Source organism: Humulus lupulus, chromosome 2, assembly GCF_963169125.1.
Source record: "Humulus lupulus chromosome 2, drHumLupu1.1, whole genome shotgun sequence".
Taxonomy (NCBI): domain Eukaryota; kingdom Viridiplantae; phylum Streptophyta; class Magnoliopsida; order Rosales; family Cannabaceae; genus Humulus; species Humulus lupulus.
The window spans coordinates 45,812,067-45,833,291 of record NC_084794.1 but is presented as its reverse complement, the minus strand read 5'-3'; the positions used below and the strand labels follow the sequence as shown (position 1 = coordinate 45,833,291).

Below are 21,225 nucleotides of genomic sequence, written 5' to 3'. Positions count from 1 at the left end.
CCAGTCTTGTCCACCCCATATCTGATCCACTCTGTCTCTCCAGACCCCACCACTCTCCTATCTCTCACTCTCTTCAACGCTCAGTCTCTCACTGTAACAAAACAAAACTAATGATAAATCCCATCCCTAACCCCATCCTTTTACAATATACATCCCTTAAAAACAACATTATTGCACACCCACCCCTTATTTCTTTACTAGAAAACCTCCTGTACTCCACGCTCCTCACTCCGCGTGTCCACCTAAAACCTATTCTTATAAACACCCACAAGGCCGAAACCCACATTTCTCCTCGGCCCAGATATTACATAATATATATAAACATTACAGTCTATACGAATATCAATTTCTTATATCTTTGAAACCATATTGGATGATGGTGTTGAGTATTTTCATTTTTGAGCAGTGACACAAGATTTCAAGTGGAAAAATGGTGATGAAATGAAGGAGCGTCAGCGTTGGCAGCTAGAAGAAGACGCACTCCTCCGAGCTTACGTTAAGCAATATGGCCCCAAAGACTGGAACCTTATCTCCCAGCGCATGGGAAAGCCACTCCATCGTGACCCAAAATCTTGCCTTGAGCGCTGGAAGAACTACCTAAAGCCGGGTCTTAAGAAGGGCTCTCTCACCCCGGACGAGCAGTCTCTGGTCATATCTCTCCAGGCAAAGTACGGCAACAAGTGGAAGAAGATCGCCGCGGAGGTCCCAGGCCGCACGGCCAAGCGACTCGGTAAGTGGTGGGAGGTCTTTAAGGAGAAGCAGCTCAAGCAGTTACATAAGAACAACAAGTTTTCATCTTCCTCTTCTTCGCTGCTGATCAGTGGTACGAATAGCTTGCAGTCCCATCATCAGTTATACCCAGAAGGGAATATTCCTGTAGTCGCAGTTGGATCACCGGAGAACGCTGCCCAGGGCCCTTACGACCACATTCTGGAGACTTTTGCCGAGAAGTACGTTCAGCCAAAGCTCTACGCCGCCGTTAACGGCGCAGCGTTCATGCCTGCAATGGTTGTGGCCGATCCGGATCCGGTTTTATCACTTGGGTCGGTGAATTCTGATGCCCCGTCTGCGGCAACAGTGGTTCCGCCGTGGATGAACCACTCATCGTCATCTGCGGCGACGTCGTCTCTTTCTTCTTGCACTTCGTCCACGCCATCTCCTTCGGTGAGTCTCTCGCTTTCGCTGTCCGAACCGGTTATTGACACGGATATGAACCGGTTCATTCCGGTTCAGCAACTGGGTAGTGTTGTTCAGTACTGTAAGGAGCTGGAAGAGGGTCGATTGAGCTGGCTGCAGCACAAGAAAGAGGCCACTTGGCGGTTGAGCAGGCTGGAGCAACAGCTGGAGTCAGAGAAAGCGAGGAAGAGGAGAGAGAAAATTGAGGAGACAGAAGCGAAGATAAGGAGCTTGAGAGAAGAAGAAATGGCGTCACTGAGTCGTATTGAGAACGAGTACAGAGACCAACTCAAAGAGTTACAGAGAGAAGCGGAGAGCAAAGAGGCGAAGCTGGTCGAAGCTTGGTGCAGTAAGCACGTGAGGCTTGCCAAGCTCGTTGACCAGATTGGGGTCCACGGTGATTCTTCCCTTCGGATCACCACCACTACTACTCGTCCAAATTAGAGTTCTTTTTTTTCTTTCTTTTGTGTTGAAAAGAAGAAACCTTTGATGGGGTCAAGTGATCAATTGATTTCATACAAAAAAAAAAAAAAAAACCTACTCTCTTTGTAATCCAAGTCAACTAAACTAACCCCACCTAAGCATGGAAATATTCAGACCGACTTTTTTTATGGTTAATTTATATACATGATATGGATATCTCTTATTATTATGATGATGATGATAATATTATTACTCTCACTGATGATTACGTTCGTTTCTATTACTTGATCTACAATTGTAGTAGATGATGTTTGTCAAATAAGAAAATAAATGTTAATAAAAAAGAGAAGAAGGGTTTGAATCATTAGAAAGAAGTTGATACTGATGAGGAAAAGGGAACAAAGGGAGTGAGGGATGATGAAAGAGAACATAGCTTTTTTGTGTACTGTCTAATCTAATCTGTTGTTTACATTTTTGTTAGCGAAAAAGCAGTGTTTGAAGAGACTAGGGAGACTCACAGAGATAAGCCCCTTTCGTCATCAACAACAAGCAATAGTAGCTCCATTTAATCCCATAAACACTGCTCCAACCAAAAAAAGTATATTACTCCTTTTGATGCACATGCCTTTTACTTCTTTATTATTGCATCATTTTCTAGGGTTTGCATGTACCTTACTCACATATATTGTTCTCAGAAGAATTAATTTTATTATTTCTCTGGGAATTTATTGAAGTTTTTAATATATATATATATATATGCGCGTGGAAAAGATGTTTGAATCTAGTTTTCGGCACTGTAAATTATTCGGAATTTTCTAAAAATTTATAGGATGCTCTAAATAGCTACAATATACACGGTCATAAAAAAAATCGCGCAAAAAATTGTTCACGGGTCGAGAAACACTGAGAGCTTTACCAGTAGGGCTTAAAAATGAAGTCCCTATAGAAGAATTGTCCTACATATATATACCTCTTCGAATCTAAGTTAAGACTGAATTAATAGGATGGTCATCTTGTCAACAAGTATATTAATATAAATTCAAATTTATAAATATTGTTATTATAATAATATTTAACATGTAATATATAATCTTGATATTTCCTCAAAATATATAATACTAATTTTTATAAAATTTTTCTTGAAAGATATTTTGTAATTATAATAATATAAATGCAAATATTAGAAGAAATTTTTTCAACTGCAATCCTCAATTTTTACACTGTAATATTTAGGTCCCGAAACTTGATTTTGTATTAGTTAGGTCCCTAGTTTTTTCAAATTGTATCATTTAGGTCCCTAAATGCTATTTTTTATTTATTTTTCTTTCAAAATACATAAATAAAATATAAAAAAGGTGAATCAATCTTAAAAAAATTGGACCACTTAATTTTTGATAATACCAAACATGACATTGAAAAAAATATATTTTCATGACATTTTCATTATAATACAAATTAAATTAATTTTTCATTAAAAAAATATAGGTACTATCACGAGATTATAAATATTATTATTGTATATAGTATATAATCCTAATTTTATAAAATTTTGCTAGAATAAATATTTAATAATTATAATAATACAAATTCAAATATTCTAAAATATCATTATTATAATAATTTTCAATACAAAATTAGATAATTAATAATTATATTAATATACATTCATATGTTACAAAATATTATTATTACAGTAATATATAATACATAATAAATATATTATATATAATTGCCCTATGTGTGCAAATAATATAACTGTATAACATGCTAAATAAGAAATTAGAATAACATTTATCTTGTATCAAGAATAAACAAGTTTATTCTCCAATCATTGATGTGTGATTTGAATAATATCATGAATGTTTTGTATCTTAAATTGGGTAGTTTGTGATTTAAAAAGTTATCGTATTTTTTTTTTTTAAAAACCATAAACAATGTTTTAATTTAATTTTTCTTTTAATATGCTTTTTGCCATTCTTTTATATATAATATTATTTATTTATTTATTTAAAATTTATATAACAATCATAAAAACTTAATAAAAATAATTAGTAAATTTTCTAAATAAAACTAAGCAAACGTGCATTGCACGTTGCTTGCACCTAGTATAAAAAAAGTGTATAGATAACAGAAATTGTTGGTTTTAATTATTTTATTAACTTTAACATAATATTACAAATATTTAACGGGATATACCTTTAAAAGTTATTAAAAAATAGATATTTATTAATTATATTAATATTAATTCAAATATTATAAAATTTTGTATTATAATATATTTAATACAAAACTAGATATGTAATAATTATATTAATATAAATTTAAATATTATAAAATATCATTATTATTGTTTACCGAGTTTTTTCGGAAACTAGAATTATGAAAGATAAGAGAGTTTAGAAAGTAATGGATAAAGATTATCACACAAGGAATTTTACGTGGTTGGGGCGCTAAAAAGCCTTAGTCCACGAGTCAATTGTATAAGAGTTTTTAGGAGCTTAAGTAATGAACTCTCTGAATTTGAGCAGAGTGTATGCTTCTCAAAGAAGAATTCGATCCTCTTCCCTAGCGCACCACTATTCATATTTATAGGCAAGTGAGTGCACTGATTTTGGGCCGGACTAATCCGGGCCCAATAAGGGTATATACATTATTTTCTCTCCAATGAAGGCTTAATACAAAGGATTTAATATATATAAAATGCACTAACCAAGGCCCATTGGGCCAGCCCAAGCGTAACCACACTATAAGACTAACGACAAAATGTTGCTTCAGTCTGGGTGTCGTGGGCTTCGAGGGAGATTCAGGAGACAGGATCTGTCAGAGTAGTGGCAGTACAGTTCCGAACCGACGGTGTGCATTCCCGATGTAACCTCTTCTGCAGGTTAGCTATGGGGACACAACTCCACATTTCTTGGGGTGATGTCAGTATCAAGGACACCTTATCACGCCCAACTTGGTCACCTGCTCCAGGTTCGTTTACCAACATCCCTCTCCATTAACTAGGGCCCTGGTTCGTTTACCATGACCCAGGTTCATCCACCGCCATCCCAGTTTAATCTCGGACTTGGGAACCACGACCTCTTCATTCCATCCCAGGAGGCACCGAAGGAAGGGTCTGGGAATATGCAACATGCCAACGCGATGGTCCTGGCTTCTATTCCGGGATGCCCTTTGGGCTTTACCGAGATTTGGGCCGCCAGAGTTCGTTCCGTCTTCGTCTACTGGGCCTAATCTGGGCCTTAAATCCCTTTAGGGCGGCCCATAGACTCAGAATGTGGATCTGTACACTTGGGGAGAAACGGGGATAACAATTATAATAATATATAATACAAAATCTTAATTTTTGTTAAATTTTTTATTACTTATATTTATAAAGAAAACATGTAACTACATAAGAAATTAGAATAATATTTATTTTCTATCAAGAATAAACAAGCTTATTCTCCAAATATAAATGTGTGATTTGAATAATATCATGAATATTTTATACATTAAATAGTGTAGTTTATGATCTGAAATATTATCATTTTAAAAAAAACCATAAATAATATTTAAGTTTAATTTTTCTCTTTTAATATGTTAATATCATTCTTTTATATAAATATATATAATTTTATTTATTTATTTAAAATTTATATGATAATCATAAAAACTTAATAAATTTTTAAAATAAAACTAAATAATTGTGCATTGCACATTACTTGAACCTAGTATACATACATATATATATATATATATTAGGTGCAAGAAACATGATTTGTTTAGTTTTATTTGGAAAATTTATTAATTATTTTTATTAAATTTGTATGATTGTTATATAAATTTTAAATATATAAACAATATTATATATAAAAAAAAATGACATAAGCATATTAAAAGAAAAATTAAACCAAAAGATTGTTTATGATTTTTTTTTAAATAACATGATAACCTTTTAATTCACAAACTACCTTATTTAAGGTACAAATTATTCATGATATTATTCAAATCACACTTCAATGACTAAATAATAAACTTGTTTATTTGATAGAAGAGAATTGATACTCTAATTTTTTATGTAGTTACACAATTATACTATTTGTACACACACAACACCTCTATAATGTGTTTATAATATTTGTTGTTATTTAATATATATATATATTTATATAAGTTAGATTAAGTAATAAAAAAATATATTTTCTTTTTAAAATATAAATGATAATTTTTTAATAAAAATTAAGATTATGTATTATATATGTGATGATATTTTATAATATTTGAATTTATATCAATATAATTACTAAATATCTAATTTTTTATTAAATAATATTATAATAATAATATTTTATAATATTTGAATTTATATTAATATAATTACTAAATATTTATTCTCGTATTATATATTATAATAATAATAATTTATAAAATTTTAATTTATATTAATATAATTATTAAATTTTTAGTTTTGTATTAAATATTATTATAATAATATTTTATAATATTTAAATTTATATTAATATAATTATTAAATATCTAATGATATTTTATAATATTTAAATTTATATTAATATAATTAATAAATATGTATTTTAAATTAGTTTAAAAGTATATTATGTTAAATATTTAAAATATTTTGTTAAAATTAAAAAAAATCGTTAAAATCAAGAATTTCGGTTATATACACAATATTTACATCAAAGAGACCATCTAGTTAAATATTATTGTACTAGGTAGAAGCAACGTGTAATGCACGTTTGCTTAGTTTTAAAGTTGTAAACATTGTCTATAATTTTAATAAAAAATTGTTCACTATATTTTTTAATTAATATATATATATATATAATAGAATGAATTATTGTTCTATAGTATATATAAATATTTATATATATAATATTTACATATATGATATCTAAACACGACGTTGAAATAGATATATATTTACATGGCTACATGACATATATATATATAAAATACAATAATATTTAAAAAGAAATTAATAATAAAAATAAAATAATAATAGAAAAAGTCACAGTGTAGACAGTAGTATACATGTTAACCCAAGATATGTTTCCAAGAGGGGGGGTGAATTGGAAATTTAAATTAATTTCAGAAATTTAAAACTTAATATGCCAAATTATGCAATAAATCAAATTAATCAAGTAAAAGCAAATAATATGGCAATCAAATATATATAGCAAATAATCAAATTTGTAATGTAAAGAGTTGAAGGTTAAGAAATCGCAAACTCTTGAATTTTACAAGGTTCGGTAGAACTAAGCCACCTACGTCCTTGGTCTTCAAAGCTATAGACCTAGCTTTGAGTTCAACTATCGAGCCAAGTTAGCGGGCTTGACTAACCCTTACAACCGGGAATTTTTCACCAAGGTATTTCCAAACCTCTTACAATAGTTTTCCACCACCAAGGACTATCAACCTCTTTTTCGGATTGTTGGAGTGCCAATCTCACTCTAACCGGGTTGTTTACAAAACCGGTGCCAACCTCACCTCAATCTCAATATGGGAATGTGTTTGATATTACAAGCAAAAATCACTCTAGAAGTATGATAATACAATGAGAAACCTAGAGTGATTAGCAAGCACACTTAGAAGAAATAAATACAAATTTTGGCTCAAGTGTGTGAAAATGTGTTTGGATGAGTTAAACTTTGAAAGCTCTTTGAAATCAATGGATTTGGTTTGGTATATGTAATAAATGCTCAGCCAACCTCCAACTTTGAGTGAAAAACGAGTTTATATAGAGTTTGGGAAAAAACTAGCCGTTTATAGCCGTTAGGAGTTAATTTTCGAACCTGTCTGCCGCGAACCGGAAGTCCGGATGAGGAACCGGAATTCCGGTTTGGAAGCAACCGGAATTCCGGTTGCCCATCCGGAATTCCGGATGGCAAACAGAGAGCAAAATCAGTTTTAAGCCTATTTTCCCATTTTTCAATTCTTTATAACTTTTAGCTCGTTTATCCGATTTCAAAAATTCCGATTGCGTTACGACCGTATCGGGATGTATTTTCTTAAAAGTGAATTTAGGATAATTATTTCTCATTTTAAAAAGTCACCATTTTTTAGTGCGTGAGTGAGCCAAATTCTATACTTATGACTTAAAGTATACTTGCAATCACTTTACAAGACTAAGAAATTAAGTTAAACCTTTATCTTGAGTTTCTTGAGTCTTGAAGTCCATTTCGGGTCATTTCTGGAAAACTTGGTAAAATGACCATTTTGCCCTTGGTCATAATTTTGACTTTGAAGTGCTAATTCACTTTGGTTTTTGCTACAAAATCAACAAATCATTAGTAACAAATAATAATCAAATATTTGTTAATCATCAAAACAAGGAGACTTAAGAGTTTGGGTCAACAATACATGCATCAACTATTTTTAGATTATAATATATCTCACAATGTCCTTTGGTGAATTTGATGAAGAAAAAGAGCTCAAATCACTTGATAAAAAATAAACTATCACACAAATTTATAAGATAAAAAAATGATATGTATACCTTTATTATTTTTAAATAAATATGATTTAGTGATTTAAATTATCATAAAATAAATATTCTATTTTAATTAATTAATTTATTTATTTTTGTTTAAGTTTAATTTTTCTAGTTTTTGAATTTGGCAATGACAACAAAATATTATATATTATGTGTTTAATATAATATTAAGCTTAAGTTTAATTAAATTTTATTTAAGTTATTAAATATATGATTTTATTATTTTTAAATAATTATCATTGTAAAATATCTCAAAAATATCATATTTTAATTTGTTTAATTATTTATTTATTTAAGTTTAAGTTATGTTTACAATCTACGGTTAAATATAAGAATATTTTGTTAAATATAAGAATATTCTGTTAAAGTTAACGAAAAAAATAAAAAACCATTAAAACCAAGTGTTATAAAACTATTGAGAATAAACTAAAATATAAAAGCAGAGAAAGAGATAAATAAACAATAATGCAAAAGAAGAGTGAAATCTTATGTCTCATTTCAATGGGGAAAGGACCCCTATTTATACAAATAAATATGCCATAAGGAAATCGGGTAACTACTCTGAATACAATCAAGAATTAATGCTGATATTTTACTTAGAGTAACCTAGTGATTCTTCATTATTATGGACATCCATATATATATATATATATAATATTTATAACACTCTCCATTGGATGTCCATGAAAACTGCCTCATTAAAAACCTTGCTAGAAAAACCCAGTGGGACAAAAACTCGACAAAGGGAAAAAGAGTGCAGTGTGTGTTTAATCCTCCTCATTTCAACGCTCTTGACGATCTTTTAATCTACGCATTTCAATCTTATGTACCATCTTCTTAAATGTTGATGTTGGTAATGACTTTGTAAATAAGTCTGCAAGATTGTCATTTGATCGAATTTGATGACTATCAATATCGCCACTCTTTTGAAGATCATGTGTGAAAAAGAATTTCAGTGAAATGTGTTTGGTTCTATTTCCTTTAATGTACTGATGGACCCAAAACGGGTATGTTTTAAATATTTATACTCGCAAGCGCACGAATCGTATATGGAATACAGTGTTCGTGTAAGCACGAGATCGAACACAAATGAGCTGTCTAAAATCGAAAAGAAAACTATTTTAAACCAAAACTAATAAATTCTAACATAACTCCAAAGATTGATGAGAACTTGTGACACGAAAATCAAATAAGAGACGATAATAAAGAAATTAAAGACAATGTATAAACATAAATTAATAGTAGAAATCAAGATGGTAAAAGAAAGATTATTAAGATAATAGAATCCATAAAATATAAGTTCAATAATATTTAAAAGTACATTGATTCCCAAGTTTTAGTAATAGTAGAAATTAATCAAACCATCACTTATTCAAATTAAATGTTCTATTTAAGCACAAGTTTTTATAAAAATATAGGATCTATCTTCACCTTTAAAAATTATAATTTCAAAGCATTTAGTGTAAATCAATCTAATGAAATAACAAATAAATCAATGAACATTATTTATAAGGCAAAACATAATAGTTTTGTTCTAAGCATGGATGTGTACAATTTAATGACACATCTTACACAAAGAATATTATGTTTTTGCACTAATAAAGAACAAAGTGTAAATATGTGCTCACAATCCAAAATACATGATATTTAAGATGAAAGAAGATATTTGAAGAAGAAAATTCCATAAACTTTGTTGCACAAAATAGGAAATCAACATACAAAATAAATACTATCTAGTTACATATTGTTTCATCATCACCTTAATAATCTTAAAAAGATTAGAAACTCATAACTAGAATAGCAAATACAAACTAAAAATTACAAACATAAATAGGAAAATTTGGAGGATGAACCTCCAAATTTCTCCTCTAAAAATACATAGAAAATAACCAAAAAGAAGAAGAAGATGAAGAGAATAGAGAGGTTTTGAAATGTGGTAAGTGTGTAGTGTAACCTCCTCCAAAATATGCACTCAAATCCCTTATTTATAGCCAAAAAATGAGTATTAAAATAATCAATTTAAATGAATTAAATTGATTAAATTAATAATAATATGGAAAATATGGGTAAATTATAGAGTGTAATGATGATGTTTTGGGGTAAAATGTGTAGAAAAGTTTGGGTAAAAAAAATGGCATTTTTGGCAAAGGAGACAAGGGTACATTGTTGGGCTCAAGACACCCTTCTTCTTTATTTTCATGGGCTAGCAAATGAATCAGCTGGGCAGAGGCCCGAATGGGCTGGGTGAAGGCTGCTTTGGTGGCTAGCATGCTGGGTGCAGTAGGAGTGCTGCTTGGAGGCAGGGGCGTGTTGGGCAGTGTAGAGTCCAAGAACTTTACTTAGCTATGTTAGATAGTAGTATTATAGTAATAATAGTATTATCTTTATGACTGTGGATTTTTGGTTCAGACCGGGATTTATTTGGACACTCATAGTAACACTTGTAGATTTTCTAAGTTTAACATATAGTTTAGGAATATTAATTTTAACCTAAGGTTTGATTAATATGACTAATATTGAGGATAATATTTATTATACTATAAGGTTTAGATAAGAACCAATAAGATAATAGCACATATTATGTATGGGTTTATTAATGATTAAGTATTTTGAGGATTAAATATATTAAGGTTAAAATTTGAATACTCTAAGGTCAGTCAGCAGCTTTGAAAACGTTAAAGGGCTTAGTCAAGGCTGTTTACTCAATTCAAATTAAGCTAAAAATGTGTAATTTCATGTTTAAATAATCAGCGTATGTCGATATATCGCAGCTATAGGGGGCGATATATCGCAGCTATAGGGGGCGATATATCGCAGCACGAAGATACGAAAAACACGAAACGTTGCACGATTGCCTCGGGCATACTGGCCCAGGCGATATATCGCCTACAGGGGGCGATATATCGCCCCTCTCAGCATATTTTGAATGTTTTAAAAAACGTTCTCCATTCAAACCTTCAATCTCTTGATAAGTCCAGCACCTTTCTGAACAAGTCTTCAGCCTCTGCTGAACGATAATTCAAATTATTTTCACTTAAAAAGCCATTATTTTTATTCAAGTTAAATGAGATCTTTTCTTTCCTAAACTCTATAAATAGGACCTAGTACCCAGCCATTTATTCATCTATTACTCTAAGTTCAGAGGCTGCAAGCTGCTAGGTGAGTGTGAGAGTGTAAACACTTGGGTTGGAAATTATAATCTTGATCACTATAAGCTTATCAAACACTTTGGAAAGTAAGGTTTATTCATATTTCGGTTCAAGGTTTAGATTGATCATAGAAGTACTCAAGGTATCCCAAACTCTAGTCCATTTCTGTATTATGTTCTTTAAAGTTCTCATAGTCTTCTACTCATTCTAACCTTATTCTTATTCTTGGTTAGGAAATCCAAGTTCTTAAGCACAAGGTTTTGGTAAGTATATTTTGATAGTATAGTTCCTTCTTCACTTTCATCCCTTTTCTTCAATATACTTACCATATTATAAATGGTTTTTAGGAGTGTTCCAAGGTCTCAAATCAGTCCCCATATCTCGGTTATTTTGGTAAGGAAAATAGGATAGGATTTATGTGTTATATGCTTTTATATGTTATCTTATGATTTTATGTTATGTAATATGTTATGTTAAGTATGATTGTAGACTTGGGCATATGACCTATATGACTAACAAGCCCCAATTAGATTATGGGCATATGACTTGCTTAGCTAGCAAGACCCCACTAATCTAATGGGCATATGACTTGTTTAGTTTATGGGACCCCAAGTAATAATGACCATTATAGTATGTATGTGACATAAGTGTTATAGTATGTTTTTATGTTGCTTTATGAATTTTTATGTATATGGCTATATGTTAGATTTTCCTTGTTGGGCATTAGACTCATTCCTTTTATGTTTATATGTGCATGAAAATAACTATAGTGGCGGGAAGGGTTCTTGGCAGCTTGGGGAATGTGTATTGAGGCGGAATGATTCAAAGAGCCGAGAGTTTCGATTTGAGGATGTAGTTTTTGTTCTTATGGTTTTTATATGTATTTTTCCGCATTTTATTATGTAATCTCTTTTTAATTATCATTATGTCATGTTTTGGTTTTAAAACAATGGGATCCCATATCCTACTTGAAACTTTATGTAAGTTTGACCTTTGTTTTTACAAGTTTTAATAAAGTTATGATCTTTTCACTTGTAAGTTTTGTTAAAAATTAGTGTCTATGTATAGTTTTCGTTAATGGTCCAAGGTCTAGAGTAGTTGAGTCATTACAGGCAGGTGGAAGGAGCTGAACGTGAGGAACTGCTTCGGCTGGCAGCTGGGAGATGAGGCGTGGGCCAGGTGAAGGAAACAACTGGAAATGGCCAGGCGGGCCTGGGCCGTGGGGCATGGGCCGTGGGGCATGGGCTGGTGATCTTCAATAATGCCAGCTTTTCATTTCTTTATTCTAAAAAATGCCACTCTTTATCCTCATTTTTATTGTTTTTCAAGAGTAAATAAATTACAACAAATTCCCTATAAAACAAACATAAATTAAATTAAAACTAAATATTTTTAATAATAAAATATACAACAAAAGTTCGATGAAAATATTAATTAAAACTTAATTTACTTAAACATTTAAGCTCAAAATTGCATATTTTTACTCCTAACTTAACAATATTAATTTTAAATAATTAAACTATAACATTTTACAATAATATAACTATAAAAATACACAAAAATCTATAAAATTAAAATAAACCTAATAAATTCAAAATTACTTAAAAACTTAATAAATCAATTAAAAACTCAAGAATTAAGTAACAATTAGCACATTAAAAGTGGTAAAATAACTCTATTTCATAGAGTTATCACACCCCCAAACTTAATATTTTGATAGTCCTCGAGCAAAAGAAAAATTAAAAACACACACAATTTTTTTTTTATTGGTGATGTCTAATGTTTTCGTCAAAAAATTACATAATGGAAATAGTTTAAAGAAAATCACAAATAAAAGTAAAGCTTATGTAATTAATTTGAAAATTTAAAATTGTTTTCAAAATAGATACTTAACATACAAACAAAAAAACATCAAATCATCATGTGAATAATTAGACAAGCTTATGCAAACAAAAATAAATTAAATCTCAAGAGATAATCAAGCAAATTCTAGGATTTTTCAATTTTTTTTTTAGAGATTTAAAGAATTTAATGTTTAAATAAACTTTGTCAAAATATCACAATAGTTCAAATAGAATAGAAAAGTGACATATTATGAAAAATATATATTTAAACAAAACTAACTTAAAAAATTAAAAGTAAAACTTAATAATTATTTATATTTTCTAAGAACTAAGAACAATTTCAATCATAATTTTTATCATTAGAAAATGAAAACTACCAATATTTTTTTTTCAAACAAAACAAGGGAAAAAAAAAACATATATAACAAATGAAAATCACAAAAAAAAAAAAAAACAAATAAAGAAAATAATTTTTTTTTTTTTTTTGAATTTTACAACAAATGAAAACACATGCATAAACACAAAGAAAAATACATACCATTATCCCCAAACTTAAATGAAACATTGTCCTCAATCTTTAATAAAATGGAAAAAATTAAGAACTACTTCATTTGATGAATGCTTCCTTGATTTGACTCCTTTGTTTTCTTCTATTCTTTTCTTTTTGGGCAAGAAGTTTCCTTCAAGCTTTTTGAAAAACATGAAACAAAAACACACGAAAAAAGTGAAATATAAAATGAAACATTAAAGTATGGGTTGTCTTCCACAAAACGCTTTAGTTTATAGTCTTTAGCTCGACTATACATTTTTTTCTTTCAACCTACACCCAATAAATGGTGTAGAATTTCATTTGTAGGGTAAGTTATGACTTTGATGCAAATGCCATAAATAATAATTGATAACATCACACCAACAAGAAAATTAGAAATATGCAATTTTAATGGAATAGTAATAAAATAAGAAAATTGCATATCTATATTAGACTCCTTTTCATTTTGAGTAAATATACAAATTTGTTCAATTATGGGCTTGTGAGATACAATAATATCTTTTTTATTTTCCTCATGAGCCTCGAAAATTATTTCATCAAACTCTTTTGTTTCATTAGGGGGTTGAATGCATATTACAAGTTCTTCAACAACTTCATTCTCTTTTTCACTTTTAATTTGACTATTTTGATTAGAAATGGGTTGGTTGGGATAAACTTGTTTTTCCGACTCTATAACAGTTGCAAGTTGTCCTACTATTGTTTCAATTTTTGAGATTGACTGAGACTGGGCTAGTAAGATTTGGTCGGTTGATTGCATGAACTGTTGTAGGGTATCCTCTAAAGATAGGCTCGTTTCTTGTTCAATGGGATATGATAGGTCGGATTGGGTATGACTCCATGAAAAATTTGGATTATAGGTGGGGGCAAATGAGATATCAAAGGATTCACCATAATCATGCATATCATTAGTTTCTCCATAATTTAAATTTGAGTGCTCATAATAGTTGTACTCAGAATTCCAACTATAATTAAAATGATCCATATGGTAAAAACTAAACGACAAACTAATTTTTTTTTGTTTTAAGATGACAATTAAGGAAAAAAAGAACAAGAAAATAAAATTAAGAGAACAAAAACAATGTTAAGATATTAAACAATTACACGATAATATGATAAAAGACAAAGAAACATAAGGTAAAATTAAGTATGACTATCAAAAATTAGGCAAGAGTAGGGAGGCATAGCATGCCATCAACCATAACAAAATTAAGGTAAAAATTAGAAGGCACAAATGCCATCAACTAAAACATAAAATAAAAGACTAGGAGGCAAAATTGCCATCAACTAGTAACTTGCAAAAATAAAATAAAATAAAAACAACAACAAGATAAATAAAGAAAATTACAACAAAATTAGGAGGCACAAGTGCCGCCAACTATAAAAATTAAAAGGATAGATAGGAGGCACAAGTGTCGTCAACTATAAAAATTAAAAATGATAGATAGGAGGCACAAGTGCCGTCAACTAATATATATATATATATAAAAATATAAGTAATTTTTGTATGGGTGGTAGAACCATCCCAAATTTTCTTTTTATCTTATTTTTTTAGTTTTTATATAAATATATTTTTTTTGAGTTTTCTTTTTTTTAAGTACAAAAAATTAAAATCACTAGTAGAAGAATTCACTAACCTTGAGATAAATTTTGTTTCTTTTCTCTTGCAACTCCCCGGCAACGGCGCCAAAAACTTGATGGATAAAAAACGGGTATGTTTTAAATATTTATACTCGTAAGCTCACGAATCGTATATGGAATATAGTGTTCGTGTAAGCACGAGATCGAACCCAAAGGAGTTGTCTAAAATCGAAAAGAAAACTATTTTAAACCAAAACTAATAAATTATAACCTAGCTCCAAAGATTGATGAGAACTTGTGACACGAAAATCAAATAAGAGACAATAATAAAGAAATTAAAGACAATGTATTAACATAAATTAATAGTAGATATCAAGATGGTAAAAGAAAGATTATTAAGATAATAGAATCCATAAAATATAAGTTCAATAATATTTAAAAGTACATTGATTCCCAAGTTTTAGTAATAGTAGAAATTAATCAAACCATCACTTATTCAAAGTAGATGTTCTATTTAAGCACAAGTTTTTATAAAAATATAGGATCTATCTTCACCTTTAAAAATTATAATTTCAAAGCATTTAGTGTAAATCAATCTAATGAAATAACAAATAAATCAATGAATATTATTTATAAGGCAAAACAAAATATTTTTGTTCTTAACATGGATGTGTACAATGTAATGACACATCTTACACAAAGATATTATGCTTTTGCACTAATAAAGAACAAAGTGTAAATATGTGCTCACAATCCAAAATACATGATATTTAAGATGAAGAAGATATTTGAAGAAGAAAATTTCATAAACTTTGTTGCACAAAATAGGAAATCAACATACAAAATAAATACTATCTAGTTACATATTGTTTCATCATCACCTTAATAATCTTAAAAGATTAGAAACTCATAACTAGAATAGCAAATACAAACTAAAAATTGCAAACATAAATAGGAAAATTTGGAGGATGAACCTCCAAAATTTTCCTCTAAAAATACATAGAAAATAACCAAAAAGAAGAAGAAGATGAAGATAATAGAGAGGTTTTGAAATGTGGTAAGTGTGTAGTGTAACCTCCAAAATATGCACTCAAATCCCTTATTTATAGCCAAAAAATGAGTATTAAAATAATCAATTTAAATTAATTAAATTAATAATAATATGGCAAATAGGGGTAAGTGTAATGATGATATTTTGGGGTAAAATGTGTAGAAAAGTTTGGGTAAAAAAAAAGGTATTTTTGGCAAAGGAGACAAGGGTACATTGTTGGGCTCAAGACACCCTTCTTCTTTATTTTCTTGGGCTGGCAGATGAATCAACTGGGCAGAGGCCCGAATGGGCTGGGTGAAGGCTGCTTTGGTGGCTGGCGTGTTGGGTGCAGCAGGAGTGCTGCTTGGAGGCAGGGGCATGTTGGGCAGGTGGAAGGAGTTGAATGTGAGGAACTACTTCGGCTGGCAGCTGGGAGATAAGGCATGGGCCAGGTGGAGGAAACAGCTGGAAATGGCCAGGCGGGCATGGGCCGTGGGGCATGGGCTGGTGGTCTTCAATAATGCCAGCTTTTCATTTCTTTTTTCTCAAAAATGCCACTCTTTATCCTCATTTTTATTGTTTTTCAAGAGTAAATAAATTGCAACAAATTCCCTATAAAACAAACATAAATTAAATTAAAACTAAATATTTTCAATAATAAAATATACAACAAAAGTTCAATGAAAATATTAATTAAAACTTAATTTACATAAACATTTAAGCTCAAAATTGCATATTTTTACTCCTAACTTAACAATATTAATTTTAAACAATTAAGCTATAACATTTTACAATAATATAACTATAAAAATACACAAAAATCTATAAAATTAAAATAAACCTAATAAATTTAAAATTACTTAAATTCTTAATAAATCAATTATAAACTCAAGAATTAAGCAACAATTAGCACATAAAAAGTGGCAAAATAACTCTATTTTATAGAGTTATCATGTACCCTCCTTTTAGTTGAGCGATACATGCAGCATTATCTTCGTAGAGAACTGTTGGTACTTCTTTATTGGGTGTTAACCCACATGTTCCCCAGATATGTTGTGTTATTGATCTCAACCATACACATTCTCGACTTGCCTCATGAATTGTATGTATTTTAGCATGATTTGAAGAAGTAGCTGCTAGAGTTTGCTTTGTTGAACGCCAAGATTTTGCAGTGTCACTGCATGTGAACAAATAACTTGTTTGAGATCTAGTTTTATGTGGATCAGATAAATATCATGCGTCTACATAACCAACTGGTTGTGACCCACATTTATTTGAATAGAATAACCCTTTATCAATAGTACCCTAAAGATCGCGTAATATATGCTTAATCCCTTTCCAATGTCTCTACATTGGAGCAGAGGTATATCTTGCTAACAAATTTATAGAAATGCTATATCAGGTCTTGTGCAGTTAGCAAGATACAATAAGGCTCCTATTGCACTAAGATATGATACTTCAGGACCAATGAGCTTTTCATGTTCTTCTCTAGGTCAGCAGGGATCCTTTTTCACATCAAGTGATCTAACCACCATTGGACTACTCAATAGGTGTGATTTGTCCATATAAATTCGTTTCAAAAATTTTCCGACATATGTTGATTGATGAATAAAAATTCCACCCTTTAAATGCTCTATTTGTAAACCAAGACAAAATTTTGTTTTTCCATGATCTTTCATCTAGAACTCTTTCTTTAGGTATTCTACAATTTCGGAAAGTTTTTCAAGAGTTACAATAATATTTAAGTCATCAACAGATACAGCTATGATAGCAAACTCAGAACCTGATCTTTTTATGAAAACACAGAGGCAAAGGATCATTTTGATAGCCTTCTTTTAACAAATATTCACTAAGTCGATTGTACCACATGTACCCAGATTGTGTTTAATCCATACAATGATCTCTGTATTTTAATTGAGTAAATTTCATGATGACTTGAATTATATGCATCAGGCATCTTGAATCCTTATGGGACTCTCATGTAAATATCACTATCTAGTGATCCATACAAATAGGTTGTGGCTAGGCTAATCAAATATCTCAATGTAATTGCATCCACCACAGGAGAATATGTCTCTTCATAATCAATACCTGGTCTTTAAGAAAATCCTTGTGCTACAAGTCGTGCTTTGTATCTTACAACTTCATTTTTTTTTCTCACAAACACCCATTTGTATCCAACAGGTTTTACACTTTCAGGTGTTTGGACTATAGGTCCAAATACTTTGCGTTTAGCAAGCGAATTCAATTCTAATTGAATTGCTTCTTTCCAATTTGGCCAATCTTTTCTATTTTGACACTCTTTAACAGATTTAGGTTCAAAATCCTCATTTTCATTTACAATTTCTAGCGCTACATTATAAGAAAAAATATTGTCGACATCTACTTCAAGTCGTTCCCATTCTTTTCTTGTATTGACATAATTAATTGAGATCTCATTATTTTTAATATTTACAGGTACCTGAATCTCTTAAAGAGATTTGTGATTGTTTATGTCAATATCTCCCTCGAAATAACCAGCCTCTTCATTAGGACCATACTGATTATTTGCTCATTTTCTTTTTCGAGGATTCTTATCTTTGGAACCGACTGGTCTACCACGCTTCAAGTGTGCATTAGACTCATTAGCAGATCGTCCTTCTGGGACTTCAATTCGAATTGGAACATTTTTAGCTGGAAAATGTGATTTTGTAGTTTTCTTTGGGTCATTGAATGCATCTGACAATTGATTTGCAATATTTTACAAATGAATTACTCTTTGAATTTCAAGTTCACATTGACTTGTACGAGGATCAAATTGAGATAATAATTGTGCATTCCATGTAATTTGTTTTTCCAGCTGTTTCTTTTCTCCTCCCCCTAAAGCTGGGAAAACTGTCTCATCAAAATGACAATCAACAAAACGTGTTGTAAATATATCTTCGGTAATGGGTTCGAGATATTTAATGGTAGAAGGAGATCCGTACCCAACATATACTCCGAGACTCTTTTGAGGACCCATCTTAGTTCGTTGTGGTGGAGCGATTGGAGCATACACTGCACAACCAAAAATTCTTAAATGAGAAATATTCGGCTCCTGACCAAAAGCCAATTGTAATGGGGAGAACTTATGATATGATGTTGGTCTAATGCGCACAAGTGCCGCTGCATGTAAAATGGCATGTCTAAAATGAGGAGTTTTGTTCTCATAAGTAATGGTCTAGTAATTAATTGAAGGCGTTTAATAAATGATTCGCTAAGCTATTTTGTGTATGTACATGAGCAACAAGATGTTTAACTTGTATCCCTGTTGACATACAATAATCATCAAAAGCTTGTGTAGTAAATTCACCAGTATTATCTAGACGAATAGTCTTTATTGCATAGTCTGGAAATTGTGCTCGTAATCGAATTATTTGGGCAAGCAATCTTGCAAATGCCACATTACGAGTAGATAATAAACAGACATGTGACCATCTGGTTGATGCATCTAATAATACCATAAAATATTTAAATGGTCGACATGGTGGGCTAATAGGCCCACATATGTCACACTGAATTCGTTCAAGAAATCTAGGAGATTCAATCCCAATTTTTACTAGTGATTACTTAATAATTAATTTTTCTTGAGAACAAGCAACACATGAGAACTCATTTGATAAGAGAATCTTTTGGTTCTTCAGTGGATGAACATGTGAGTTTTCTATAATTCAACGCATCACGATTGAACTGGGATGGCCTAACCGGTCATGCCAAACAAGGAAAGATTCATTTAGATATGTGAACTTCTGGTTCTCTATAACATGTGTGTAACGCCTTGGTTACCCCAAGACAGTTACGGTGAACTTTGAACCGTGCTTAACTCGCTAATCGAGTTCTTTGGTTAAAAACGTACTTCTAGGTGTTATTAATAGGTTAAGGTGGAAAACCAATCAAAATGAAATGATATATTTTATTTAGAACATAGAATTGTTCATGGGCCCATAAAAACTTTTACAAGTTATTTACAATACAAAATGGTTATTACAGTTTAAAATTTACTACCCGCCGATCTAAGCGGCAAAAAAAGAGTAAACCCCCTAGTTCCCCTGAGAACTCCTTGGTCGTGGTGGTCAAGCGGTCGCATATGTACATATCACCACCTAAGCTCTCCACTCAAGGTTGGGTGAGCTTTTCTTTCCCTTTTCCTGCACCATATAGCACCCATGAGCCAAAGCCCAGCAAGAAAACTCAATACTGCATGAATATAACATCAACCGATGACCATAATAATCATCCAGGACTTTTAGTCCAAAATAGAGGAGTGACAGTTGTAAAAGTCATTAAGGTGGGTTCCGTTCCCTTTACAAATAAGTGATCATTTCACTAGCTTAAACAAGATAGGTATCTGATGAGATAGTCACCAACATAAACCTACCAAGTGACTATAGAGTCACTAACGTGGGATTATGTTCCCTTGGCCATGTGACAAAATAGTCACCTAGGCCTTTGGCCCTGGCTCTGAGTAACAAGTCATAGACTAGACAAGCGCTTATAATTTTTATCGAACTTAGGGTTGGTCCAGCATTAATGCTCCATATGAGTCATTCAATGCAGATGTCGATTTGATCTAATCTTTTATCAGCTCTGCGTTCATGACGCTTATGACATTTCTGACTCTTAGGTCAGTAACATGTGACCAGTGCCGATTCTGACTAGTCAGTGCCATACACAAGCAAGCAAGATTTGTTAAGCATTTAATATGCAATCAATGTCCACATTTAAACAATCAACATGCCTCTATAATAATCACGCAGGTCATATACATAGGGTGCAATTTTCTTACCTCTAGTTCGAGCAAGAATTAATAAAAGAACGACTCTTGAGAACGATCTGCCTTTTAGTCCCTTAGCGGTACACCTGGTCATAAAAAAATTATGGGATTCCATCAATAAAATGAATAACAAAGGTTCCCGAACCAAGACCTAGCCTCCGGGACATCAAATCCTACTAAACCGGGT

The 21,225-nt window shown here is 31.0% G+C and overlaps 1 protein-coding gene across 1 annotated transcript; it reads left to right on the top strand.

Annotated features, from left to right (window-relative positions):
• The first annotated feature begins 208 nt into the window (after nt 1–208).
• Nucleotides 209–1,828, top strand: LOC133817745 (protein rough sheath 2 homolog). The gene has a single exon (XM_062250341.1). The coding sequence runs from the start codon at nt 442–444 to the stop codon at nt 1,618–1,620; it is 1,179 nt and encodes a 392-aa protein (XP_062106325.1). The 5' UTR covers nt 209–441; the 3' UTR covers nt 1,621–1,828.
• The last annotated feature ends 19,397 nt before the right edge of the window (nt 1,829–21,225 follow it).

Excerpts from the sequence above, each read along its gene's own strand:
- LOC133817745 (XM_062250341.1), top strand. The coding sequence starts at position 442 with ATGAAGGAGCGTCAGCGTTGGCAGCTAGAAGAAGACGCACTCCTCCGA.